This window comes from Theobroma cacao, chromosome 5, assembly GCF_053813885.1.
Source record: "Theobroma cacao isolate CCN51 chromosome 5, ASM5381388v1, whole genome shotgun sequence".
Taxonomy (NCBI): domain Eukaryota; kingdom Viridiplantae; phylum Streptophyta; class Magnoliopsida; order Malvales; family Malvaceae; genus Theobroma; species Theobroma cacao.
Window position 1 is genome coordinate 41,105,735 of NC_142643.1, and position 21,090 is coordinate 41,126,824.

The 21,090-nt window shown below is 34.6% G+C and overlaps 3 protein-coding genes and 3 pseudogenes across 5 annotated transcripts; 1 reads left to right on the plus strand and 5 right to left on the minus strand.

Moving 5' to 3' along the window:
• Positions 1–96: 96 nt before the first annotated feature.
• Positions 97–7,687, plus strand: LOC18599631 (disease resistance protein At4g27190-like). Of its 3 annotated transcripts, none has more exons than XM_018122387.2 (6): positions 97–2,761; positions 3,939–4,406; positions 4,515–5,004; positions 5,098–5,216; positions 6,216–7,040; positions 7,190–7,687. In XM_018122387.2, the coding sequence occupies exons 1-6, from the start codon at positions 224–226 to the stop codon at positions 7,229–7,231; spliced, it is 4,482 nt and encodes a 1,493-aa protein (XP_017977876.2). In that variant the 5' UTR covers positions 97–223; the 3' UTR covers positions 7,232–7,687. The 3 variants fall into 3 exon arrangements, with proteins under 3 accessions (XP_017977876.2, XP_088662560.1, XP_017977875.2); XM_088806434.1 differs by having other exon boundaries at positions 97–1,427; positions 1,542–2,761; positions 4,515–5,216; XM_018122386.2 differs by having other exon boundaries at positions 4,515–5,216.
• A 591-nt stretch (positions 7,688–8,278) lies between these two features.
• Positions 8,279–9,098, minus strand: LOC18599632 (cytochrome P450 89A2 pseudogene; annotated as a pseudogene).
• Positions 9,099–10,903: 1,805 nt separating this feature from the next.
• Positions 10,904–12,546, minus strand: LOC148762910 (cytochrome P450 89A2 pseudogene; annotated as a pseudogene).
• A 1,756-nt stretch (positions 12,547–14,302) lies between these two features.
• On the minus strand, positions 14,303–16,098 carry LOC148762911 (large ribosomal subunit protein bL17c). Its single transcript, XM_088806435.1, has 3 exons — positions 16,080–16,098; positions 15,748–15,980; positions 14,303–14,803 (listed from the first exon to the last, which is right to left on the minus strand). The coding sequence occupies exons 2-3, from the start codon at positions 15,950–15,952 to the stop codon at positions 14,394–14,396; spliced, it is 615 nt and encodes a 204-aa protein (XP_088662561.1). The 5' UTR covers positions 15,953–15,980; positions 16,080–16,098; the 3' UTR covers positions 14,303–14,393.
• Positions 16,099–17,815: 1,717 nt separating this feature from the next.
• LOC148762912 (cytochrome P450 89A9 pseudogene) lies at positions 17,816–18,280 on the minus strand (annotated as a pseudogene).
• Positions 18,281–18,321: 41 nt separating this feature from the next.
• On the minus strand, positions 18,322–19,465 carry LOC148762913 (cytochrome P450 89A2-like). Its single transcript, XM_088806664.1, has 3 exons — positions 19,013–19,465; positions 18,648–18,824; positions 18,322–18,543 (listed from the first exon to the last, which is right to left on the minus strand). Exons 1-3 carry the CDS (start codon positions 19,463–19,465, stop codon positions 18,322–18,324), a joined length of 852 nt encoding a protein of 283 aa, XP_088662790.1.
• Positions 19,466–21,090: the final 1,625 nt, after the last annotated feature.

A 21,090-nucleotide genomic window follows, 5' to 3' on the forward strand; every position in this document is an offset into this window, starting at 1 on the left:
TATTTATATATAATTATTATTTAAAATGAATAAAATAAAATATTCACTTGTATTACCCCTTACAATAATTATTATAATAATATAATTATTATTTCTCACCAGTTTTATATCGCGCTCAGTATCATCATCGTTGTTTTTCGTATTGTTTGGGTCTGCTCCCTTGTTGTCTCTGCTAGTTCATCATTTACTGTTGAAACCGAAAATTAAAAAAAACCCTAAAAATATGGAAATTCCTAGTAACTGCGCTGCCAATCTCGTTAGCGAAATTGCCAAATTCATGTTCTTCCAAATTAAGCGTCGTATCAGTTATGTATTCCACCATAAGAGAGAGGTTGAGAATTTTGAGGAAAAAGTTCAGAGGTTGAAAGAAAGAAGAGAGAGAGTGCAGCATGATGTTGATGCTGCTAAAAGGAACGTTGAGAAGATAGAGATCGGTGTCGAGAATTGGCTGATCAAGGTGGACAAGATGATCGATGAAGAGGCGAAAGAAACGAAGGACCTTGAAGACAAAGCAAATAACAAGTGTTTCATTGGCTTGTGTCCCAATTTCAAGTCGCGTTACCAGCTTAGCAAGAAAGCAGAGAAAGATGCCAACGCTGTTGATGTACTCCTCCGGCAAGGTGAATTTGACAAAGTATCTTACCGTGATCCTCCTCAAGCCATGGTGTATGCATCTCCAAAAGATTTTGAGGCCTTTGATTCAAGAAAGCAGGTTTTTGACGAGATCATGGAGGCATTGAAAGATCCTAGTATCAACATTATAGGAGTGTTCGGGATGGCTGGTGTGGGCAAGACCACACTTGTCAAAGAAGTTGCTAAGCAAATCAAAGGGGATAAGTTATTTGATTCGGTGGTTATGGCACATGTAACTCAGACTCTTGATATACAGAAAATGCAAGACCAAATTGCAGAGCCATTGGGTTTAAAAATAGAAGAAAAGAGTGTGGCTGCAAGAGCTAGTAGATTGCACGAAAGATTGAAGGGAGAAAAGAAGATTCTTGTTGTTTTAGATGATATTTGGGCAAGATTAGAGCTGAATAAAGTGGGAATTCCTGTTGGAGATGAACATAAAGGATGCAACATACTGCTTACGTCAAGAAATCTCGATGTTTCATTGAATGGTATGGATGTTCAGAAAAAATTTCGAATCAATGTTTTAAAAGAAGAGGAAGCTTGGGAATTGTTTAAGAAGATGGCAGGGAACGGTGATAAAAGTCCTGAATTACCGTCTATAGCGACTGAGGTAGCTAAAAAGTGTGCTGGTCTGCCAATCGCCGTTTCAACGGTTGCAACGGCTTTGAGGAATAAAGATTCATTTGAATGGGAGGATGCTTTGCGGCAACTGCAGAGGCCTTCCTCGAGCAACTTCAGTGAGGTACCAGAAGAGGCATATGCAGCTATAGAGTTGAGTTACAATCATTTAAAAGGTGAGGAACTCAAACAGACTTTCTTGCTTTGCAGTCTACTTGGTCATAATGTTGCTATTCAAGACATGCTGAAATATAGTATGGGTTTGGGTTTGTTTCATGGTGTCAACACAGTAGAAGAAGCAAGAAAAAGATTGTTAACGGTGGTGAGTAAGCTCAAAACCTCCTGTTTGTTACTTGATAGTTACACCGAACTGCACTTTGATATGCATGACCTTATTCGTGATGTCGCCTTATCAATCGCTTCTAGGGACAACCGTGTCTTTGCATTAAACAATGAGGATGTTCCAAAAGATTGGCCAAATGTAGAGGCAATGAAAAGTTGGGACAAAATTGGTTTGCGTTATGCTATTAATCTCAAGCTTCCTGATCAATTGAAATGTCCGAAACTTACATTTTTCTATATGGGTAGCAGGGATCCTTCGATGGAAATGCCAACTAACTTTTTCAAGGAAACGAAAAATCTTAAAGTTCTAGATTTGACTGAAATGCATTTTCCGTCCTTACCTTCATCCATTTCTCTACTATCAAACCTTGGAACATTGTGCCTAGATCAATGTGTGTTGGGAGATATTGCCATTATTGGAGAGCTCAAGAATTTGGAAATTCTTAGCCTTTTGGATTCTGATATTAAAATGTTACCTGAGGAAATTGGAAAGCTGATTAAGTTAAAGTTATTAGATCTACATGGTTGTACCAAACTCAAAAGAATTACACCCGGCATCTTATCTAGTTTGTCTAGATTGGAAGAATTGTACATGGGTAACAGTCGTGTTCAATGGGAAGCAGAGGGACACACTCAACCAAGCAATGCCAGTTTTGCTGAATTCAAGGCTTTGTCTTGTTTAACCACCTTAGATGTTTGTATCCCTAATGCCAAGATTATTCCAAAAGACTTGTTCTTCGAAAATTTGCAAATATACAGGATTTTCATAGGAGAAGCATGGGATTGGGATGGTCAGATTGGATACTCGAGGACAAGGACAAGGACACTGAAACTCAAGCTAGATACAGGCATTGAGTATCTAAGTTATGGATTGAAAATGTTATTGAACAAAGCGGAAAATCTACATCTAGATGAAATGACAGGTGTCAAGATTTTGCTACATGAGTCAGAATATAGGGAAAGTTTTCGAATGTTGAAGAATCTTCATATCCAAAATGGTGCGTTGGTCCAATATATCATTAAAGATAATGATATTGTTGACAAAATTGAGTTTCTTCAACTACAGTCCTTGATACTTCAGGATCTGCCAAAACTTATTAGCTTTTGCTCTGAAAACAACAGTTCGACTTCTATTTCTCCAAAAGAGTTGCCACTTTTCAATGACAAGGTATTTAATAATTTTTCGTTCACCCAATGCCATATGATAGCTAGGTTAAAGGTATACATCTTAACAATATTTCTCCAAAAAATAAATAGGTTAAAGGAAGTGATATGTTATACTTGTTCTTCTATAAACTCTTATATGATAGCTATTGTCTTAATTGGTAGGATTGATGGTTTAACAAGAGATTTTATATATATTCTAATATTTCTAAAATTATGCCACTTGATATTTTACAGACAATTATAATACACACAATATATATATATATATATATATATATATATATATTCAAAGGCATATATATATATATATATATATATATTAATAAGATGATTTTTTTTCATGTGCTAATTAAAAATCTTGTTACTTCTTATGATCATTCATTCCTTTTTGATCTCTTGATTCTCCTTAATTTTCTGTCCACTCTTCTTCCACCATTTCCCCACTCCCCAAAAACATAACTTTGTACTTTAATTATTTTTAAGAAATAAATTATAATTTATTTATGTAACATTTATTTATCTTTTTCTTTCACCCGCATAGCGGGTGGCATTCGGCCAGTATTCTTCAAACTACATATTTACACATTAGAATATCAGGTTATGACTTTAGTACCATCTTAACGTCCCTTTAGTAGTTAAAGAGCTGTCATCTGGTTTTCTTGGTTTTTACCTGTTGCATCGTGTTAGGTTTCAGCCAGAACTTAATTATCGTATAGGGGCTGTTTCTTTTTGCGGGTGCTGCCAGTTTCCTTTTGAGCAGGTTGTATTATTTTGCAATTGTATAGTTATTGACTCTTCTCTAAGCTACTTTTGATGCTAAAAGGAGTCTTTACCTACTAAAGTATAAGACTCTTCAGGGCATTCTAGTTTTTGTTATCAATAAATTACCAACTTTTTTTAAAAAAAGAAAAAACTGTCCTGTTTTTTTCTTAGCTAATTAGTGTCTTTGATATTATATATTATGAATGGAAATGTTGATTTTAGTGTATTTTTTATGATTAATTGTTTTAATGTAAAAAATAAAAATGTTATATATTTTCAATAAAATTTAATTCAATAGATATTTTACACTTATTAAAATAAATTTATTATTTTAACAATAAAATAGTAGGTGACAAACGTCACACATGACCTTTCACAGCATGTTATTTGGTATTAATTCAAACTTCATTGTGCAGATAATGTTTCCTAAGTTGGAGAAGCTGAAACTATCCTCAATCAACATTGAAAGGATATGGCACTACCAACCTCCCAGAGGGTCTTATTCGATGCAAAATTTGACGAGCTTGATCATTGAGGGGTGTGACAAATTAAAGCACATATTATCCTACTCTATGGCTGAATGTCTGCAGCAGCTCCAAAGCTTTGAGGTAATTGGTTGCAGGTGCATACAACAGATAGTAGCAATGGAGGAGATAAAAGAAGATGGAAAGAGAGCAACGATTTCATTCCCTCTATTAAACTCCCTAAAATTAAAGGCTCTTCCGAAACTCATCGGATTTTGCCATGACAACTATTTTCTTGAATTCCCATCCTTGAAGATTCTAGAGGTCGAGCACTGCCTTGAATTGAAGGGATTCATCAACAAATCTATGAGCAAAGATATCACTATTGGCAGTACTACTGAAGCGCTGTTCAATGAACAGGTGGGTTTCTTAATGTGCTCTGCATTTTCTTTTCTTAGCGATTTGATTTCCCTTTCACTTGCTGTTGGAATTATCGCTGCTTATGATCATTTTTACATTGGCTGGTAGGTTGCTTTTCCCAACTTGGAGAAAGTGACAATCTCCCATTTGAGGAACGTGAAGAGGTTATGGTATAACCAACTTCATACGGATTCCTTTTGTCAGATGAAAGAATTGAAAACTGAGCACTGTGATGAGTTGTTGAATATTTTTCCATCTTCTGTACTGGGAGTATTTCAAAGACTGGAAATACTAACAGTAACTGACTGTGAATTACTAGAAGAAGTGTTTGAACTCCAAGCCCAAGAGTTAGAAATCAAAGATACATACGGTGTGACCTTCCAATTAAAACAAATGTATCTCCTTCGTCTGCCAAAGTTGAAGCATGTTTGGAATAGGGATCCCCATGGAAATATTTCTTTTCAAAATCTGCAAGGAGTAGATGTTTGGCAATGTTGGAGTTTGAAAAGTGTCTTTCCATTTTCAATAGCCAAAGGTCTTCCACAACTTGAAAGGCTTTTAGTTCAAGAATGTGGGGTGGAGGAGATTGTTTCGAAAGGTGAAGGATTAGAACAGGAAATTTGGTTTGAATTTAATCAGTTATCCTCCCTTATCCTTTGGATTGTGCCAAACTTGAAATGTTTTTACCCAGGAATGCACACCACTGTGTGGCCGGTGTTAAAAAATTTGAAGACATATGGGTGCAAGGAGATGGAGATATTCGGGCAGCTAGAGTCTAATATGCAGAAACCACTTTTCCATATTGAAAAGGTACAAGCTTTTACCGTTCCTTTGGAGATGTTCATACATTTTTCTGAAGTCATTCAGTGCCTTAATAATGTACCTAATTTTTTATTGGTAAAATAGAAAAAAATTAAGATAATCTTTTGTTTTGAATCTTATGTTATGTTTTAGTTCGCAAAAAATTATTAAAAGGACCAGGTTATTAAAAGTTTTTGGTTATAACATAAGGGGCCGTTACTGCACCCTTTAAGTAACTAGCTTTTATTTTACATATAATTTACAAGTGACTAAACTGCAGGTCAAGTATTAAATTTTTTTATGAAAAAAATGAGGGATACGATACTTAAATTTTCATATAAACTAACAAATTTTCTATTTAATTATAAGCCAATAGTATAGCTAATTATAACTAATAAATTAGTTTGATAAGTTAAACAATAAAAAATATTGATTTTGCTTAGATGATAACTTTAATTTGTTTATTTTTAATCATAATTAATTTCTTTAGTTTGTTTATTTTTAATCATAATTAATTTTATCTTCTATCTTTTGTTTCTACTTTTTAATAATCCTTTATGAAGTAAAAGTGAACGATAGAAAGAAAACAATAAAAATATCAATCAAAATAATCTCTCGAATTATTTAAGACTGTTATTTTATTTGGAGCAATCATCCTAATGAAAATTGCCGACATGGCAATGGTTCTATAAGCTCGCTCATGTTAGCGTAGTGGTGGATAATATTAGCTGACATGTCATATACATATATAAAACAAAAATTGACATTGTAATTACATATAAATAAATAAAATTTACAAATATTTAAAAAGGGAATATGAAAGAAATTTTCCAAAAAAATTAGATTAAATCATCTACACCAGCAACCTGTTGCTTTCTCCATTTTCCCTTTTTTTCTTCTTCTTCTTCTTTTTTAACGAGAGCTTCTATAAGTGAAAATTTTAGTATGGTTTGAAGGCTTAATTTCAACATTATGGGTTCAACTTCTTACTGTTTGTTGACTTCTCAGGTCATCCCTCAATTGGAGGTAGTGTGGTTAAGTAGTGATGACATTGCAATGATATGTGGTGGCCAGTTTCCAGAAAACCTATTTTGCCATATAAAAGTTCTTGGGATTTCTTGCGAATCAGCTATTTATCCATTTTCTTTCCTCCGAAGATTTTACAATCTAGAAGAGCTTCTGGTGGGTCATTGCAGCTTCAAAGAGCTGTCTCCTTCCGAAGGAAATGTTGGTGAAGAGAAAGAAGTCTGGATGCTCCCAAAAATTAAGAAGTTAGTCTTGTACATGTTCCCTAGGTTGACACAGCTATGGAAGCAAGAGTCACCACTGGGTCATATTTGTGCAAGGCTTGAAACTCTTGACGTTTGGAGATGTGACAGTTTGATTAATTTAGGAGTATCATCCGCATCTTTTGAAAATCTTACAAGTTTATATGTCAGGAACTGCAAAGGGATGGTAGAGTTGATTACATCCTCCGAAGTCCAAAGTTTGATGCGTCTTGTCACAATGAGTATAAGAGAATGTGAAATGGTGAAAGAAGTAGTCGCAAGCGAGGCAGATGATGAAGCAACGTATGAGATTATTTTCACAGAGTTGAAATGTTTGGAACTTCATTGTTTAGCAAGCCTCAGAAGCTTCTGTTCAGGGGATCACACCTTCAAGTTCCCATCATTAGAACAAGTAATTGTGAGTCAATGTCCGAGATTGACCAGCTTTTGTCAGGGAGCTATTAGCACACCGAAACTACAAAGAGTACAACTAGCAGAAACAGACCATAATGGGCGTTGGGCTGGTGACCTTAATGTCACTATAGAACAGTTATATATGGAACAGGTACTTTCTAATTTCATTAAACATATATAAATTTATCACTTGCATTATTTTCCTTGTAGCCTTCAAGACCTGTTTGTATACCATCTAACGTTGAAAATGCTAGTATCAATGTTTCACCTTTTGATATATTGCTCCTATTGTGATTATAGAATGTTCAAATTTTTGAAGAAGAAACTGAGGATACCATTTAGTTGCCCCAAGCTGGAATAAGGCTACACGGTGTTATACAAGTGAGACACTATTGTGATTGCAGAATGTTCAAATTTCTTTCAATTAATTGAAGTAAGATGGTGAGTTCGTAAAAAAAAAAGAAACAAGTCAGAAGGTGAGTTCAACTTGCAGTTACTTTACAGAGATAGGGTCCTTATAGGCTGGAAATGCATTTGAAGAAGTATGGCTTGTCTGCTGCCATGCCTCATATCAGTCAAGTTTCTCCCTTGCAGTGTTCGTCCGCCTAAATTTCATATCCTTTGATTTTCTTGATTTTTGGTGTATGTCCATACTTTGGAGAAGACTTTTGTGTCTGTAATAGATTTGTTAATAGTTGAGATATTTTGTGTTTAAATGAAATTATGTGTACATCACTCATTAGTGGGACTCGTAATTACTTACTAGAATTGATATGATTCAAATTTAGTTTTATCCAATTTATCTTCGTTTTCTGCCCATTGTTTTCAGAGTGTTAGAATCATCTATTGATTCAAAAGATAAATATCAAAATGTTCCAAATATTTGAGTTCAAAATAAGTTCCTAAGAAAATCAAAATGTTCTCATTCGGCCTCAGAGTGTATGTTCCCTGCTTTCTGTAAAGTATCCTGCTCTGTTTTGTCCAGTTGCTTCTCAAAGGTGGATTCTTATGTGTCACTCTTGTTAGAAAGAAAACATGGGAAAATAATATACTTGTACAGGCAATGGATAAGTTGAGATACAAAGAGAGACAGAGAATCCATCAAGAATAGTCAAGAAGATATACACATATGCCTTTTCTTTTTATTATACAAAAATATATCCATATTCTAAATCAATATGGGACCATTGATCTTATCCGGTTCAATAAAATAGTACAAAGAAACTATAGTACCCTTTTTAGTAAACAACAGTATTAAAATATATACAAACTGTTTCTTCCAAAATATATATATATACGAACAAACTATGCATGCCACTTATAAAATTTTTAAATTAAGATTAGTTGTTTGATCAACCACAGCCTTATTACCTAAACCTGGGATATATGTGAGCCTACAACGGATTCTTCATTACCATTGTAAATTCTTGCTTCTCTGACAAATCAATGTCATCTCCATCCACAGCCTTCCATTCAAATGACAAAACTAAATTCGCTACAAAATACTCCAAATGAAGCATAGCCAAACCATAAGCAGGACATATCCTCCTCCCTGCCCCAAATTGTATCATCTTGATCTCCTTTCTGCCAGTTAAATCGAACACTTCCTCACCACCATCACTATTAAGAAACCTGTCTGGTCTGAACGCCATAGGATCTTCCCAAACCTTGGGGTCCCATCCCATTTCAGCAATGTAAAAATTTACAGTACCCTTCCTAGGCACCAAAAAATTGTTCAAAACGACATCTTCTGTCACTCTATGTGGCAACACAAAGTGTGCAAGAGGCTGTCCTCTTTGCCCTTCCAAGATCACTGCCTTCAAATAACGATCAGCCAAAACTGCACCATTTTGGACCAAGGCTTGGTGGATAAGGAAGCGGTCAGAAATAAAGATAGCAGGGTGAGGGCCAATACCTACCATGGGACCAAACTTTGGGTGGAGGTCTCTGAGGATCGGTTCAAGGTCAGCGAAGGTTTTGGGTAGCCAGGAGAGGCTCTCAATGATTGGGAAGGTAAAAGGGCTTGGAGGAAGGTTGTGGGTAGGTCTTCTTGAAGGATAAAGAAGGTTAAAGACGGCTTTAAGGATTGCAGGAATGCAGAGAGAGGATATGATGATGAGCCAAGTTTCCATTCTGGCAAATCAGAAAGGAAATGTCTAGTGGACTGGATTTAAAAGAATTAAAGCAAAGAATCTATTGACTGGCTTTGGTCTTTTGTTTATTCTTATTAATTCAATTATATAAACTGTATAAAGCTAGTGCAATGTGGTAGGTTTGAACCATAAGTCTTGATAAGGATATATACTACTTGTTTTTCTCAATCGTATTGGTTATTTTATTCATCGCCATCATGGCGGTAATAAAAACAGCTTTCCAATAAAGAGGATAGCTGAAACAGAACAGTAGACAAACTCATACTGCTGTCTGCAACACCAATAACACCGAAATAAAAAGTCATACAACACTGAAGAGAAAAAGAACCATACAACACCACTAATAGATTACTGTCTAAAACAGGACTCTACTGTCAACACCGAACCTTGCCAATGAGTCGGCAAACACATCAACTGAGATTTTAAAGGATTGAAGCAGGAGGTTTTATATTGACTAGCATTGGTCTCTTTTTGTTTTTTTTTTTTTTTTTTTTTTTGTGGTTATGTTAATTCAATGGTATAATCTGTAAAAAGCTAGTCCAATCTGGGTGGGATTTGAACCATAGTTGATTGTCTTGATAAGAGGGTATGTTTACGTGTTGAGCAGGATGACCACAAAACTACTCTATATCACGAAGAGATAACTATCTTTTGTAATGATAACGCCATGCTCAACATTTTTTTGTCTTTTTCTTTTTCTTTTTTTTTTTTCTTTTTTGAAAACCTAGGAAATGCATGAATGGAGGATGGATAATGCCAAATTTTTCATTCTTTATTGAAGGATTATCAACAATCAGAATGACCTTTTAGAGGGTTCAACCATCTTAATTTCTGCTTATTACATTATACAGGGTTTTCCAAGTAGGACCAAAACTTGTTTCATCTGTTGAATTCTATTGGGGTTCAATGCTGCTACATGACACGGTCCAAGGTACAAGAAAAGTCCAAATAAATTGCAAAACATTAACAGAGTTTTGCAATGGTTGATTGAATCTTGATGACTTCAATTTGAGAAGGAGGTTACAATTATTTAATCTCTCTAAATTCGTTGTTTTGTTTGATTCATTGAAGAAGGAAAAAAACAGACATCACCTTCAGTACTAGAAAAATGGAAATTCTTAATTAAAAATAGCTATTATCGCTGTTACTGGGCCACTAGTAGTAGTTTATGCTTAACAAGCAAGCAATCTTAATTTAAAATTGCCTGAAGAACATTGAATTTATCAGCAGCAAAATAAAAATTACAGGACCATTGACCATGTAACCTTGGTTAGAGAAGCTTGAATCTGAGAATTCAAACAGAGAGAGATATCTACAAGATCACTTTTTTCATCCTAAACTAAAGTAGGATTACATAATATTACTAGTTACTTATGTTTGGCTCAGAGCTGGACCTGACATCATTTGAAGAGATGTTTTAGCTGCGGTGGTATCTTTAATTGATTTATTGTTATATTATACATAATGTGGCAATGACTTATTCTCTGAAAGTTACATATACTTCTCAACAAATTTTCAGAAAAAAGAATTATATATAGTTTATCAAATAAAGTTTTCAACTTCAATAGGTTGAGTACAAGTATGAAGCAAATTGTGTTGGCAAAATAATTAAATAAAGCAAAGGAAAACTACACATTTTATCTACTTACATAGGAAAAACAACATATGTTTATATACATATGCTAAATCAACATATGGACATCCTATCAAATTCATTGGAAAAGTAGAAAGAGCATAAAAAATGGGGAAGTCAAAGGCATGACATTCAGTTAAGGCGTTCTATGACAAGATTTGAAGGGAGGGAAGGCCTGTAGCAGCTTCTCTGTAATGGTTTGTCAAGACTATGCAAAAGTTCCAAGGAAACATCAAAAAATCTCTAAAAGATGCATTTCCAAAAGCTAAATAAGTATATTGACATTTCACCAGCATTTGTTAAATGATCAAACTTGCCTAGGCCTGCTATATATGCAAGCTTGCAATGGATTTTTCATCACAAATGTAAATTCTTCCTTCTCTGACAAATCAACATCATCTCCATCCTTGGCCTTCCACTCAAAAAACCAAACTAGATTTGCCACAAAAAACTCCAAATGAGGCATGGCCAAACTATGAGCAGGACAAATCCTCCTCCCTGCCCCAAATGGTATCATCTTGATCTCCTTCCGACCTGTTATGTCAACCTCTTCCTCACCACGTAGGAACCTTTCCGGTTTGAACGCCAAGGGATCTTCCCAAATCTTCGAGTCCAATCCCATCTCTTCTATGAAGAAAATTATAATACCCTTTCTAGGCACTAAAAAGTCGTTGAAAATTACATCTTCTGTCACTCCATGGAACAGAAAATGTGCAGGAGGGTGACGCCTAAGACCTTCCAAAATCACTGCTTTTAGGTAAGGCATCTTATGCAAATCATCTTCTTTGACCTCTTCAGCTGCATCTCCCACAACCCCTTTAATCTCCATGTATAGCTTCTCTTGAATAAGAGGGTACTTAACCAAATTGGCCATAATCCATTGCAACGCTGTGGATGTTGGATCTGTGCCGGCATTAAGAAATTCTGCGCACAAAGTCACAATTTCCCCTTCATCAAGTTTCCTCTTCTCCTCAGGAAGTTGTAAATCCAACAAAGTATCAACATATGATAAAATGTAATCATTTTCTTCTTTTCTTTCTTTATCCTCTTTCATCTTGCTGATCAAATACTCTTCCTTCACTTTTTTTCGGGCTCTGATTAATGGGATGAAAACATCCGCTTGATTTTTTCGAGTTTGCAAGAACTCCTTCCAGAGCTTATAAAGCAAAATCCTTGTCACCTTTGGCCAGAAATTTAGTGCATCGAACCTATGAATATTCAATAACAAGTCCCTTTGAACAACCTCAACTTTTCTAATCTGGTTTTCATCAACGTGAGCTCCAAAACACATCAGGGCTAACAAGAAAAACATGGCATGTCTAAAACAGTCTACCACAGGGATAGGATCACCGGTATTTCGTGACTTGATCAGCTGCTGCTTGAGGATTTGCAATACCCTTATCCGAGCTTGGGAGTAAGATTTTATCCGAGAGGGATTAAGAATTTCAGCTGTCAGGTTTCTTCGCAGAGCACGCCAGGTAAGGCCATAAGCAGCAGAACCAATACTATGTTGATTGCTACTACTTGTTTTGCTAACGGTAACTGCCGGCGATCGATCAGCAAAAACAGAACCATTCTCAACTAAGGCCTGGTGTGCAAGGGAACGGTCAGAAACAAAGATGGCAAGGTAATAGGTGATATGGAGAGTTACCATGGGGCCAAACTTTGTATTGACACTTCGAAGGATCGGTCCAAGATCGGAGAAGGATTTGTATCTGTGTAGCCATAACAAGTTGCCGATGATGGGAAATTTAGGGGGTCCTGGAGGGAGCTTGGGGCCAGGTTTTTGGGAAGGGAAGAAAAGGTTATAGAAGGCTTTAACGATTGCAGATATGCAAAGAGTGGAGACGATGAGGAACCAAGTTTCCATTTTGGCAAAAGGAAATTGAACCTCCAAGAGAATATCAGTACTTGAAAGTTATCAGATCAAAACCTGAATTGATAAAGCAAAACTAGCTGCTAGCTACTGTTACATAAAGAATTATTTTCTAACAGTACTATCATTAGTGAGTTATTTGTATTTAATTAATCATTTGAATAACTTACTAATAGGCTTTATTACATAATATTCTGATATGACAACTATTTAATCTTTTCTTCTCTTCTCTATTTCATTTCTAAAATACTAGATTATGAATATGACAAATGGATATTTTTTCCTTAATTCACAGTTCTTTACTACGTAGTTAGTGTAAAATTATTTATAATAAAATCTAAGTTGTTATTCTAAGAACAATTCACAGATGATGATCCTCTATATAAATATATCTCATTGGTCAATATTAATTTACAACAATGGTATGAATCGCATCACAATGAATGAGATACCGACCAGCATCAACTTAGATTTTTTCAATAATTTTATTTATATATATATATATGTGTGTGTGTGTGTGTGTTTGTGTGTTTGTTGAATTGCTTATGTTGATAAATACTTATAAAATTTGTTTGATAATTTATTGAAAATTGTTGATTTTGTTGAATATTTTCAATAATAATAATAATAATAATAATAAAAAGTGTGAGAAACAACCCCATATTGGAAAAAAAATAAAAAAGGGAAAGAGTGTCCTTTAAATAAAAAAGAGTGCAAGCATTTAGTATTTGGACTAAAATGAACTAAAACGCAAATTGAACCATAGCTACACTTTCCCACGGTTTTAGCCCAGCTTGTGCTATATATTGTACTGAATTCTAGATCAATCAAAAGGCTGAGTGGCATGCATTCCCACGGTTGTATGTAACTTCAGATTTGAATGATTCCCAGTTTGCTATCCACAACTATTTTCCTAAGCAAAATTCTTTGCAGACAATAAACTCCATAACTGCCACAATATTGGTGTGACGGGCACATTCCTGTTCAGATAGCACAGCAGTCACCTATAACGCACACAAGCAACATATCCCCAAATTTTGAACCATCAAAATGTCAGTTTCACAGTAATGAAGACATCTTACCTTTCAGCTTGTACATCTTAGATATGCTGAGTGAAATATCATGCAGATTCAGAACCTCATGGCGATAGTTCTAAACATTATTAATGAAATTAAAGTATGAACCCAGCTTCAAAAAGAGGCAAAAAGTACAATGCAGAATATGAAAACACCAAAATATAATGACAAATCAGTATAACAAGTGTTGCTAGAGTGAGAAGTGGGGATGGTGTGATGGATGAATGATGGAAAAACTAACATATCTGAAAACAGATATTTTAGGTAGTACATCTACAGTATAAACAAAGCAAGTGAATTTCAATCATTTGGTCCTTTTCAATATTGTTAACCTGACATGTGAAATATGATAAGGATCAAAAACATTAAAACAGAAAGGGAAGGTCAGATATAGGTGCAGCAGTTAGGAAAAACAAGGCAGCCCATCATCAAAAAATATACATGGCCTGTACAAGAAAATTTGTAGTGAACATTTAGCCACACATTCTAGGGGGTGGGAGGTGGCTTACTTACAATTTACTTATGTAGATCTTCTTGGGACATCATTCATTCAACGAACATTAAAGTGGCACCAAAATTTAGCTAAAACATCATCTAGCATCAAAGAACTTACATATGAAGGTAAACACAAGAAGAATAAAGACAAACCTTGATCTTCAAAAAAAAAAATAATAATAGAGACAAACCTTGTCCATCTGCACTAATGTATATCAAAACAGGCAACTGTTCATACAATCATGCAATGTTCCTTAAGAACAGAAAGTACCTATACAAGTTCAATGTATGCCATTGGTGCATTGTCCCCTCGCCTAGGCAGGGTTCTAATAATTCTTGTATATCCACCATTTCTGTCACCGTACCTGTCTGGCACCTCAGCAAAGAGGGCATGCACAATTTGTTTCTCATAAATGAAGCCAAGAGCCTGCCTCCTTTTGTGAAGAGAACCATCCTTAGCTAAGGTGATCATTTTGTCAACATACTTCCTCATAGCGCTTGCCCTAGCCCTGGTAGTTTTGATCCGACCATACTTAAGGAGCTGAGTTGTGAGGCCTCGTAGGAGTGCACGTCGCTGGTCCGGAGGCCTGTTGAGTTTAGGTACTCTTCTTCCATGCCTCATAGCATAAAATCGACAACCATTATCAATTATGGTGAAATTGTGCTCAAAGTTGTTGAGGTCTGACAATGTTTTGTATGGTGAGTAACATAATAATTAAAGTTAAAGATCAGAAGAGTGTCCGTTTTGCATAACTTGAAAGAAAAAACTATCCTATGATGCCACTGCCTACTGATAAATGAAACGAAGTTATTAAAGAGTAGAAACAATGTTGAACAAGTGATCTCAAATAAAACACTCAAGAAATAATGTACAAATTTCAATCTCAATTCTCAATAGTCAATTTTTAATATCAAAATCTCAACTATCAAAGGCAACATTTAAAGTCTCAATAATCCAAATTTCATTAATTCATAGTAAATTAGTAACCAGAGAACTCAACAATTCCTAGTCCAAAAACAACCAGAAACTAGAATAACCAAGGTAATTACAAGCAAAAACCCAAATCCTTAATATAAAAGCAAACTACCAAGCATACCCCAGAAAATAACAAAAAAACCTAGAAAAATACAACAAAGTATTTCATAAAGTCCTAAACAATTTTAATACTCCACATCCAGAAATGGAATAAAAACAAATTAATAAACCAATCCCTCCTCCCAAATAGTTTCTAGGGGACTAACAAAACATTTAAGCATATTCTTTGCAGTTAATTTCTAGCTTATCGCCATAGAGAGTCAGCTGATAGCAACTTGAATTATACTATTACACAACAACTAAAGCCCTGTTATTGATTAAAGATGACCAAATGACTAAAATGTTACACTAGTTCTACCATAAACATTCTGCATAAAAGTAAAAATCATGCATTTCATTCTCCAAAAAAGAAAAATCCTACATTTTCAATTCTTCAATTGCTTTGGTACTCAAACCGGATGCTATTGGAGTAAAAAGCCAAGTAGCAAAAACCACAACCCAACTGTTACCTTATAACGCAAAAATAAAGCGAAATTGAAGTAATTATATATAGAAAAAACAAAGTGGATGAGAGAAGCATTAGCATTACCAGAGAAGCCAAGGGAATGGAGAGGGTTGACAGGAGAGAGAGCAGTGAAGGAACGGACAAGCTGAGGGCACTTGGTAGAACGACGGTGACATGGTAATTTAATTGAAGAAGTTGTGGAAGTGAGTGGCGGCAGAGCTGACTTTAAAGATACCATGCTCCATCCACTACTTCCACTGTCTGTTGTTATTGCCATTGCCATTGCCATTTTCGCTTTGGGTATTTCTTGGCTGACCCTGGAAAAATGGTGAAGATGGAATGGACAAGGAATTTCGTCTTAGAAGAAACTGAATAGCAATTGGAGAAACAGTGAGAGAAAGAATTTGGGCCTTTACCTGAAAGATGGAACTGGATAGAGTTTTTCAGAGAGTGAGGCTGGTTCTATAACAACATTTTGTAAATTCGCTGTTTTGACCTTTGCGCTAAGAATTACAAAAGGGATCCAAATTTTGTTTAATGGACCCTTGGGTATGAGCATGGGCCAGATGTCCATCATATTCGTTTTTCACTTTCCAGCCTTAAAAAGTAAACTAAAATATCCTTCACCTCCAAGTATTGATAGTAATTATACAAATATTTATTAATTTTTAAAATAAATATTTTTTTAAAAAAAGTATTTTTTATTAGATATATAAGTTTAATCGTTAATATTTTTATTAATTTGATAATATAATAAAAATAAAAAAATAACTTTACTCTTAATTAATTTTTAAAATTATTATTATATAATTTTTTTAAATTTTTATTAATAAAAAAAAACTCCCATCTAGGGAGCATCGGAGCTCCCCTGGGGAGCCCTGATCGAGCTCCTTTAGGAGCATAGGTGCCCCATCAGGAAGCTCGATCTAGGGCTCCTTAAAGGGAGCACTGGTGCTCCCCCCCGCCCCCCATTTCTTGGAGAGTTGAGGTTTTTATATTTTTTTAAAGAAATATATAATAATAATTTTTTAAATTAATAAAAAATAATATTTTAATTTTTTTATAATTTTTATTAATAGTGTTTGTACTTTTAAGATGAAGTGACTATTTTAAAAATTAATGGATTCACTTAAAATTTTAATTAAGACTTAAAAGAGTGAAAGTATTTTATCAAATAATTTAAGAATAAAATTCTATATCAAAGGTCACATTCGCAATCGTTATAATAAGGTTCATCTTATTGTAAGATCAAATAATAAAATTATAAAAATAACAAAATATTTGTTAAACAAATCAGGTAAATAATGTGTGCAATATTAACTTTATCGATTTTATATTAAATGTTAAATTTAAAAACTATTATTTAAGATTAATATTGTAAAATTCACTTCCATAGAATAGATTTGTGAATTTGATTAAAGAACGTGATATTTTCATCATCTTAAAGATATAACAAGTGGATTCGAATAGTAATACTAGATTTGAAATTTCAAATATAAACACCATATCATATTAAAATATTTGATTTATCTCAGGTGTCTCATCTCATCTTTTCTTTCTCTCCCCTCTTTCTCTTTCTTTTAAACCCTTACTAAACTAACTTAGGTGAGAATCACTATAAAGCCTACAATAACCCATTCCCTGTAAGCCAAAATGCCAAGCTCCAATCATCCAACCGATTCAGCTCAAATCCAACTCTCAAAAGACAACAACATTAATTTTGCCAAATCACACAAAACAAAAACTCTTTTTATTCGTAGGTATTAATTAGCTTATAATAACTTTTTTTTATTAAGAACAAAAGAACTTATTAAAAATTTTTATATATTTATATTATCTCATAAGATACAGAGATATCGTTTAAATGTTAAACAAATTTTCATCGTCAATCTAAATTTATGCATTCTCCAAATGTGAAATAAGAAGTCTTGAAGAACCTTAAATCATGCATCCAAATCCACTTTTATACCCACAAGTAATACATAAGTAATTTGACTATATTCTCATTCAGACTTTTTTTTTTCTTTGTTGCATTTTCTATCTTAACAAAACCTTCAAGACAAAGAACTTAGAAACAAATAGGTGAAATTATTTGCTTGCCTAGAGATTGCAATGCCAAGTTTTCTTTGGGGACAATGGCTGATGCCTTTATTTAAGGCTCAGAAAGGTAAATATCAAACTGGTTTAATATATACACAAATATATAGTACAGCCGCAGGCATATAGGCTTCCAGAGAATCTTGTAGCTTTTTCTGCGTACTATCAACAAAATCCTCATCCAAACCTTTATATGAGCTTTTAATGGATATTTCATCACCGTAGTGAACTCTTGTCTCTCAGACAAGTCTACATCATCTCCATGTACAGCAGTCCACTCGAACTGCCAAACCAAATTTGCCACAAAATATTCTAAGTGAAGCATGGCCAAAGCAAGACCAGGGCAAATCCTCCTTCCAACGCCGAATGGCATCATTTTAATCTCCCTACTTCCAGTTATGTCAAAGGCCTCCCCTCCCTTTTCATGGCTACTCAAAAACCTTTCTGGCTTGAATGCCATAGGATCTTCCCACACGGTTGAGTCCCTCCCAATCTCTGCTACCATAAAATTCAATGTACCATTCTTAGGCACCAAGCAACCATTCAAAACTACATCTTCTGTCACCCGTGAGGTAGTACTAAATGTGCAGGAGGGTGACGCCTTAAACCCTCTAAAATAACAGCTTTGAGATATGGCATCTGATGTAGATCATCTTCTTTCACCATTTCTGCTCCCTTTCCCACAACCCCTTTAATTTCCCTATATAGCTTTTCTTTGAACGTTTTGATACTTGACCAAATTTGCCATGATCCATTGCAAAGCTGTTGATGTAGTATCTGTGCCTGCATTAAGAAACTCTGAGCAAAGAGTAGCCGTTTCTTCTTCCTTTAGCTTTCTCTGATCTTCTGGAAGCTGTAAATCAAACAAAGTATCAACGTATGCTAACACATTTCCATCTTTCTCCTGTTTTACTTTGCTTGAGTTCTCCTCCCTGATGTTTCTTCTTGATCTTATCAGAGGGATCAAAACCTCTCCTTGCTTTCTTCTTACTTGCAATAACTCTTTCCATCTTTTGTGAAATATAATCTTTGTCACCCTTGGCCAGACGTTCAGTATGTTGAATCTGCCAATATTCAACAGCAAGCCACGATGGACGTCTTCAATTCTTTTTATCTGTTTTGATTCGAGCTTGTCACCAAAACACATTAGTACTAATAAGCAAAACATAGCATATTGGAAATGCTTTAGTACATAAACTGGATCACCGGATTTATACTGGGACTTGAAGCAATCTTACAGGATTTTTAGTACCCAATTTCGTGCATGAGAGTAGGATTTCATACGTGAAGGATGGAGGATTTCATATGTTAGGTTTCGTCTCAGGAGGCGCCACATAGGGCCATAGAAGGCAGAGCTGATGTTGAAACTTTTGTTGGTGACGAGGGGTTTGGGGTGGTTAGCGAAAGCAGCACCATTTTGGATTAAGGCCTGGTGCGCTAAGGCACGATCGGCAATGAAGATGGCAGGGCGGAAGCCAATCCAGAGGGTTACTATAGGGCCAAATTTAGCATGGATGGATCGGAGGCTATGCTCAAGTTGAGAAGAAGACTTGCGGAGCCATAGGAAGTTGTGAATGATGGGGAAGGTAGAAGAGCCGGGAGGAAGACTGTAGGAGGGTTTTCTGGTGGTGAAAAGAAGGTTGAATATGGATTTGATGAAAGCAGAAATGCAAATGGAGATGAGGATGATGAACCATGTCTCCATTTTGCTCCAGCTAGGTTGTGATTAGTTGTGACGGAGTAAAGGCCTCTTTAACAGGAAAAATGGAAGAAATGTTTGATTAATTTGATGTTGAATGACTTGGTTGATTATCAGTGTCCCGTTATGAAGACATCAGCTTTCTCAATGTCCTGCTGGCCTCACCTTTGTGTCTGTTTTTGACATTGTTATCAGAAAAAAACTATGGAAAACAAAATGTGAACTGCGCTGGTTGGTCCTATTGCAAAAGTTCCAGGTGCTTATGAAAAACTACCCCATTTCAGTTAAAGCACTTTCCAGCTTGAATCGTGACTGCCAGTCCTAGATATATTCTACAACTTTATCAAGTACATATTGCCATGGATTCTTCATTTCATTTTTCCTTTTTATTCCCCCCAAGAGAGAAGAGATTTGCAAAATCATGGGTCATCAACTTTTCTTCAAAGACTGAGATCATCAGGGCCTTCCTTTGTTTCAGATGCATGAAAATATTTTCCAAATTCTGCCTTTACAGAACAGGCTCTGGAGTACCTTATGGCAATTCAAAGGGGAAAGAATGTTATTTAGTCCCTCAATCCAGATTCTTCCACTAATCAGTTGTCTATACTAATTTGTCTTTAATGAAGATGATTTTAATAATGACTCCAAGAAATTGGAGTTTACAATGATGCTTTAATTTTGGTGATACTTCATCTTCAATCACTATGTTTTCTAATAGTGTCGAATTTTTGGATCTTATGTTTGTTTGGATGGGTTGAATACAAGCAAAGAAAACAACAAATCACATTGTCTACTCGTAAAACAAAAACTTTGATAAGCAGAGAAATTATTTTTCTGATTGCATCATGAATTCTAAATCATATGAGCATTTTAGCAAATTTAGTTCACATGGGCATTCATCGATCTGCCAAACACATTGGTGGAGCTAACTACTTTTTGTTGGGAGTCAAAAAAGAAGAGAAATAAAGATTAAAATTTTTTAAAATTAATACATTGAACTTAACTAATAATCAAAAGATTTATAATAAATAATAATTTTATATAATATAAGAAACAGATTTACAATAGTCTTTTAAGAAAGTTATGGTAATGTTTGGAAAATGAAATGTGTTTCAGTGACGAGTTATAGTAAAAGGAGTAAAATAAAAATAAAAAAACAAAAGAATAGAGAAAAAAAAAAAAAAAAAAAAAAAGAGAAAGGTCTCATGCTCCTCAAAGAAGCATCGAAGCACCCAAGGGAAGCCTAATCTCTAACCATCGGTGATCGAAAATTATTTTTTAAAAAAAATAAAAATTATAATTTATTTAATAATAATTTTTAAAATTAATAAAAAATAAAATTATTTTAAAAATATCATCACGTAATCAAATTAATAGAAATATTGACAATTGACTAACGACAAAACTTATGTGTTTAGTGAAAATATTTTTTTGAGATGGAGTATCACTTTGAAAACTAATAACCTCTATGTAAGTTTGATTAAAACTTAAAAATGTTTAGATATTGTATCTTAAATTTAATCTATCATATTAAGTATATGTTTGGCCTAACTTTTTTTCAGCTCATTTACCTCTTAAGAGCAAAAATCATACCAAACATGATCTTTTGAGAAATTCTTTAAAAAAAAATT

Bases quoted from the DNA above. Each gene is read 5' to 3' on its own strand.
- LOC18599631 (XM_018122386.2), top strand. From the start codon at position 224: ATGGAAATTCCTAGTAACTGCGCTGCCAATCTCGTTAGCGAAATTGCC. The intron at 4,407-4,514 runs GTGGGTTTCTTA...ATTGGCTGGTAG, and splicing joins AAGCGCTGTTCAATGAACAG to GTTGCTTTTCCCAACTTGGA. The intron at 5,217-6,215 runs GTACAAGCTTTT...TTGACTTCTCAG, and splicing joins CACTTTTCCATATTGAAAAG to GTCATCCCTCAATTGGAGGT.
- LOC148762913 (XM_088806664.1), bottom strand. From the start codon at position 19,465: ATGGAGACATGGTTCATCATCCTCATCTCCATTTGCATTTCTGCTTTC. The intron at 18,825-19,012 runs GTACTAAAAATC...GAATATTGGCAG, and splicing joins ACTCTCATGCACGAAATTGG to ATTCAACATACTGAACGTCT. The intron at 18,544-18,647 runs GTTAGCATACGT...TTCTTAATGCAG, and splicing joins CAGGAGAAAGATGGAAATGT to GCACAGATACTACATCAACA.
- LOC148762911 (XM_088806435.1), bottom strand. From the start codon at position 15,952: ATGGCAATGGCAATGGCAATAACAACAGACAGTGGAAGTAGTGGATGG. The intron at 14,804-15,747 runs GTAATGCTAATG...AAACATTGTCAG, and splicing joins CCATTCCCTTGGCTTCTCTG to ACCTCAACAACTTTGAGCAC.